The following is a 6,254-nucleotide window of genomic DNA, read 5'->3' on the forward strand; positions in this document are numbered from 1 at the left end:
TTTTGGTTCTGAACAGAAATTGAAAGTGAAACCTCAAGTCCTGACCTACATAGACCTTTAAATAAAAGGTGTCAAACCGCATGGACTGCAGCTGAACCATGACATCAGTGTTTGACGGATCCAAAATGATCCATTCAGACTTGGTTCACTGCAGCCCCAGAGGGGGCTATGCTGCCCTGGTCTGCCTAACATCCACAAGCTTCAGCCTGCTGTTTGTCTCCCAGTGTAGGTTCTCCAGGCTCTCCTGCAATTGCTGAGCACAGCCGGCGAGGTCCATGTAGTGCAGGGTAGAGTAAACATCATCCAGAGCTGCAGAAGGACTGTGGCTCCATAGTGTGAGCATCTGGTACTGCTTCTCCAGGGAGCCCAGGCTGTGGCTAACCTCAAGTTCCACTCTCTCCAGCTGCCGGTCTTCCACCGAGAGGAACCGCAAGAACTCCTTCCATCTACGCAAGGGCACCACCTTTATGATGGCATAGAGTAAGACGGCAGGCCAGCAGTCCGCCTGCCTGTCCTGTCCAGGGGCTGTGATGAAAGAGTTTAGTGTTAAAACATGTAGGATAAAACGTACAGTACAGTAGCTGTGGTTCAATATAAAGTTCAGAAAGTTAGGACAAATCTGTGGGCCTTCTTGAATTTTTTGCACACAGTATTAAGAACTTGGCCGTTCTATAAGTCATGCATTCCTTCTATTCCTTATTTTTCAGCCATTCGTTTAGGGATTTGCTTCTATGGTTTTAGTCATTGTCATGTTGAAAGGTCCACTTAGCAACAGGCCAACAGCACGTGCACCAAGGCCTGCCCCCGCTCGATCATGATTGGATGAAGACTGGGCCCTCTAGGCAAAAACGAAACCTATGGGTTTTTTTTTACAACCAGGGGTTAACTGGAGACAGGGAGGAACTCCTTATATGATTTTCCAAATCCCTGAATGGTCCTTTAAGTGAAATCACTGAATATACTTTTAAGATTGTTTCCAAACTTGATACCTGCTGGCATTGACCAAATACCTTGACCTTATCTGTGCACACACTGTCCTACTGCTATTCACCCGACCCAAGTGTTTTTTGCATTTATATTTACACTGATGAAGTTCGGATGGCCCAAAACGTTTTGTTGTCTGTAACGGCAATTGCAAACAGATTCTTTGTGCGACCCTCTTTTTTCGGACGTTCAGAACACAGTGGATTTGAAACAAATTATATACACTTCGACAATAACTTCTAATTGTTGCCTGTACAGTAGATCCATTGATAATACTCTGGGATTCTTAGAGACTTGTCTAAGCAGCTTTCAGGTGGTCTTTTATAGAAGATGTTGTGGACAGTGACAGTGGGTTACAAATTAAACATGCATCAGCCATCTTTCTTCTAAAAGACACTGAGAGCTCTTTTGGTGCATGATGTTACATGTCAACAACAACCAAACCAGATTTCAATGATACTCTTATTATTATACTCTTTAATGATGCTCTAATGATCTAATCAATACGTTTTCAAGAGCTGTACTCACTTTTTCCACAGGCCTGCATATTAGATACTAGATCTAGATCTAAATCTGCATGTTTTCATCATGAACTTTTGCACACTTTGACTAAAGGTTGGTCTTATCTGACACTGATCTTGACAATGTCTAAGGAATTCCGCAAGATAGAGCAGTCACTCACTGTGCAGGGTTATAGGGCCCCACAAACAGACACAGACACTTGCTCATCACTATCTGATCTGCCATTTCCTCTGAATCTCTGCGACTGACAGATGCTCATGATTGAAGGCATCCAGTTTCCCTGCTTCCACCTCCACACTGTGTGCTGTGAGGTTGACCCAAAAAATATGCAGCATGCTGACTGAGCTGACCCGAAAAGGGTCTTGATTCTGGAAAGATCAAACCCGTGTGAAGTGAGGGGCGCTCTCATCATCGTACATCATCATAAATCATCTCATTCCGGCCAATCACAATTTGCGTCCTCACCTTCGTCATCATTGTTTGTATTACGCAATGTTTGTGTTTACCCTATGACGTAAAATGGTCCATTCATTGTCAATGGGAAAGAGTAGGAAGTCAGGAGGCTGAGGGTAGATAGGAAGAAAGAAAGAAAACACATGGCTTCACCCACCAGTGTACCCCAGTATTGCTAGTATTTGTTAGGGAAATAATGGGTACCAGTAGCCAACAGCAAAGACCTTATTTGCTTTTAGTACTAGCCTAATTAAACACATTTTGTATCTGGAAATATTATGGAAGTTCTTAAAGCTACCTAAACTGTACTCTAAGTAGGGTTGTATGGCCTGTCAGCAATATTGTGCAGATCTTGTTTTACAGTGCTGGTTATAAAATCACAATAGCTACTGTATGCTTTAAAATTCCACTTAACACAACTGCTCGGTTACGGGCAACCTGGCCAGTGTCCGTCCCAAACACTATAAAAGACCTGCTGTGCACTGCTAATTATGTTGTCTCTCCATTCCTCCTCAGGCAGGCAGCAGGAGCAGCCACATCAGAGCATCCTTGTTTTTGATTATCTTTTGTTAGTTGGGCAGTTTGTTCCCTGCCAGCCTTAGTTGGAGCTAACCATGAATCCTTTGATTATATTTTTTTATTAATTGTTAAATAAAATACTTTTTGCTGATTTACATCCGTCTGGTCTCCCCTTGTTATGGCCTGAGAGCCAAGCCATAACAGATGTCAAATCATACGTCCATTCAGACATAAACTAGTGGCAAACAGCTTATAATAAAACTCACCTCTGCACTGTGGTTCTTCTGGCAGTAGAGCACTAGTAAGAGGATCCTCAGATAAGATTGGACTCTGACAGCATATCATTGAAGGTCCATCCCATATCTTAATGTAGATGAGGAAAAAACAACAGCAAAGTTGTCAGACGTCTGGATTGCCAATGCAAATCACCACAAAAATGTTGTGATCCTTTGTAGTAGTTAAAATCACATCACATCTGGTACATCTCCACTTCTCTTTTGCCTTAATCTTAATATAAGCCAATGTTTCCCATCGAAAATAGAAGATGTACTACTGTCTCACAACGTGATGCAGCGCGACAGAGATTGTAGATTTTCTACACTCGATGCAAGAGACTATGCACAAGCAAGTACTTATATCAGGCTTTAGTGTTTGCCTGCTTTCACATAGTAATTGCGAAGGTCGCAGTTAACTATGGGATGGAGATCCCTGGTGTCATCAATATTAAGCCCATATATGGAGATCCCCGATATTGGCCAGCAACTCGACATCTGACCCCAATATATGGAGCTGACCTGTTCTGACATTCCATATGTTGATCCTTCCCCATCCATCTTTCCTCTTCGATGTCTCCCTTTTGACTGATACCTGTCCATTTAAACTCTAGACGGGCCTGCCCCAAAGTTATTAGTGCAGCCGCACCCGGCAGCCGGCGAAAACAAATTCTTAACAGGCCCAAAAATTAAGATCTTACCCCCCATGCCAAAGCGCCAGCGCTCGCCCAGCAGTCTGCTGTCACCCATTCATATATGTTCATCTGACCACCCATTCCAAAGCATCAGTGCCAGGCGTCTTACTGGTACTTATCTTGAGCGAACCCATAGAAGAGAGGGTATATTACAAACCTGTGTGTTGTGGCTGCTGGGTTGCTGCTGCTGCTGCTGCTGCTGTTCTGTTAGGATGAATGACAAGCACATGTTCTAAAAAGCAACCTGTTTGAAATTGTTAACCAAACTATTTTACTTTGCTCAGCTCATCAAAGAAGGATGGAGCCTTTAACAAAAATGTTAAAGGCCTTTAACATCTTTCAGGTAGATGAAATCAGGTAGATTTCAGGTAGCAACCCTCAAAAATGCATGTTGTATGATCATCCATATGCAGAGATACAGTATGTAACCTTTTTCTTTCTGTTACCATTGATTTGGGGATCCTCGATGGGAGCTTTTTCAGGGCTGCGGTAGAATCGGATGACGAAACAGAAGCCGACCAGAAACAGAACAGCCACCGAAACCACTGGGATGAAGGGTACTAACACGTCTACTGCTGTGAAGGACATGACAAAAGCCATCACAAAAGCTCTCCACAAAATGAATTTAGTGTTATTTAAAAATAAACCATAATGACCACTTCAAATAACAAATGACTCATCTTGACAATGTAAATAAATAGTTAAATTAACTCAAAAGGAACTGACAAGGAGACGCAAGGGCCAGTGGTGACATTTTGGGATTTGACGTACTCTTCAACGTGGTCAGAGGTGAAGTCATTGTAGTTGTAGTAGTAGTTGACAGGTTTACTGCTGTGAAGGACATGAGGAAAGGAAACAAAACCAGCATCACCAGCAATGTTCATCATCACAAAATCCCCCCACAAAATACATTTAGTGTTATTTAAGAAATAAACCATATGACCACATCAAATAACAAACGACTCATCTTGAAAATGAAAATAAATAGTTAAAATAACTCAATAGGAACTGACAGGGAGACGCAGGGGCCAGTGGTGACACTTTGGGATTTGACGTGCTCTTCAATGTGGTCAGAGTTGAAGTCATTGTAGTTGTAGTAGTAGTTGACAGTTTACAGTTGAAACTCTTCCGACATTCTTTTCTTTGACAGGTTCTGAAAACCAACCATGTAAAGATTAACACAACAATTGCATTTCCAGATATATTCCTATGTTGACAATGTCGCTAGCTTAGAAGTTTGAGCAAAACTATTGTGATTCTTCATGGAAAACAGTAGCAGTGTCTAGCTAAGTTTGGTTGCACACTGGGACACTGCATTGACAGGTGAGGGCAAATAACACCAACACTAATGAACTTGGTCTTTGTCTGCCACTGGCTGAGAAATACTGCTTTACGTGTTAAAGCACGTGCTGCTATGGTGTGGGGGTAGGTGAGCTTTGATGAAATCGAAAAATCTGAGAATCTAAGACACGCATAACAGGAAGTTTGGAAGGCAGCAATAAATATCTGAGAACTCTCCTCCACTCTGACAGGAAAACAACATCCTATGACCCTATTGCATGACTAATAAGGTGGTGCCTGTTGGAAAGCCAAATAGAATACCTCCTCAACATCAGAAAAGTTGCATTTTGAACAACACGTTGAGTCATTTAAGTCTTAAATGACTCAACGTGTTCTTCAATTTTAAGAGACACCAATGAAACTTAAGTATCAAAGTTTTGAGGATCAAAAGAGATGAGGTTTTTACTTTTAACTTTTAAACCATTGGTTGCAATTGACTGTGGCTTAATCTAAAGTCCATTGACATACGCGGTTTGTACACGGGGGGCAGTGACTCGAGAGACTCAGGGGTAGAGTGGCTGGTAGAGCGGCCAGATGTTCAATCCCGGGCTCCCCCAGAGTTAGTGCCAAAGTGTCCTTGAGCAAGACTCTGAACCCCTAATTGCTTCCGAATGTGCAGGTTGGTGGCTTGCATGGTTTTCTCCGCCATTGGTGTATGAATGTAATGCACAATCTATGAAAAAGATTGTCAGAATTGTGGTGGAGTGGAAAGGAGTCAGTGTGGTCTTGGCTAATTAGACATCTCAAAATCGTTTGATTCTTGACTTTATCTCATGGAATCACACACCTTGTGCAGCTCCGGCAAATGGGATCTGTACCGACACTTCCGACAGGGAAATATCCCTCGTCGCAAGCACATACTGCGTTATTTTTGTAGGAACAGGCCTCTAGCGTCTTTTGCCCTGTGTACAAACCAAAAACACATAGTTTGGCTTTATTAATATCATAAAGCTACTGCCTCAAAAACAATAGGTTTATATTATAATACGCCCATTGACATTTGAGCAGAAAGTGATACTTACCCTTAGAACATTTGATACATCGTTCACATTTGTCACGCGTATTGGGTATGACTGTGAATGTCCCATCACGACAAATTTTGCATCTGTACATCTGGACACCACAGGGTCCTGCATTGTAATAACCTGGAAAACAGTGGAAACCGGATTAAATCTAGAAGCTGATCTAGAATACAGTGGTTCATAATTACACTCCAAGTTTTCTGTAGAGTTGTCTTGGACAGAACAGTTATTGACACCAAGAAGAACTGGAAGAGCAGTCAAGATTCAATAAGGGATGCATACAGACAGACCAGACCGGTTGCATAAAGTCATAAACTATACCTAAAGGTGCTGTAAGTGATTTGTCTTTTTAAATAAGTGTTAAAACTATATTCTGAACGTAATCATTGCAAAAGAAGATTTCTTCAGTCTCCTCATCTCTCCAGTTCTTTAACAGAAAATGCATT

General features: G+C 42.0%; 1 protein-coding gene across 1 annotated transcript; it reads right to left on the reverse strand.

Annotated features, from left to right (window-relative positions):
• Positions 1 to 108: 108 nt before the first annotated feature.
• LOC310861940 (tumor necrosis factor receptor superfamily member 25) lies at positions 109 to 4,244 on the reverse strand (the record flags this gene model as incomplete). Its single annotated transcript, XM_083769677.1, has 5 exons — positions 109 to 525; positions 2,745 to 2,841; positions 3,603 to 3,649; positions 3,892 to 4,020; positions 4,217 to 4,244. 5 exons carry the CDS (start codon positions 4,242 to 4,244, stop codon positions 167 to 169), a joined length of 660 nt encoding a protein of 219 aa, XP_083625803.1. The 3' UTR covers positions 109 to 166.
• Positions 4,245 to 6,254: the final 2,010 nt, after the last annotated feature.

This window comes from Protomyctophum parallelum, assembly GCF_964188405.1.
Source record: "Protomyctophum parallelum genome assembly, chromosome: 7".
Lineage (NCBI taxonomy): Eukaryota > Metazoa > Chordata > Actinopteri > Myctophiformes > Myctophidae > Protomyctophum > Protomyctophum parallelum.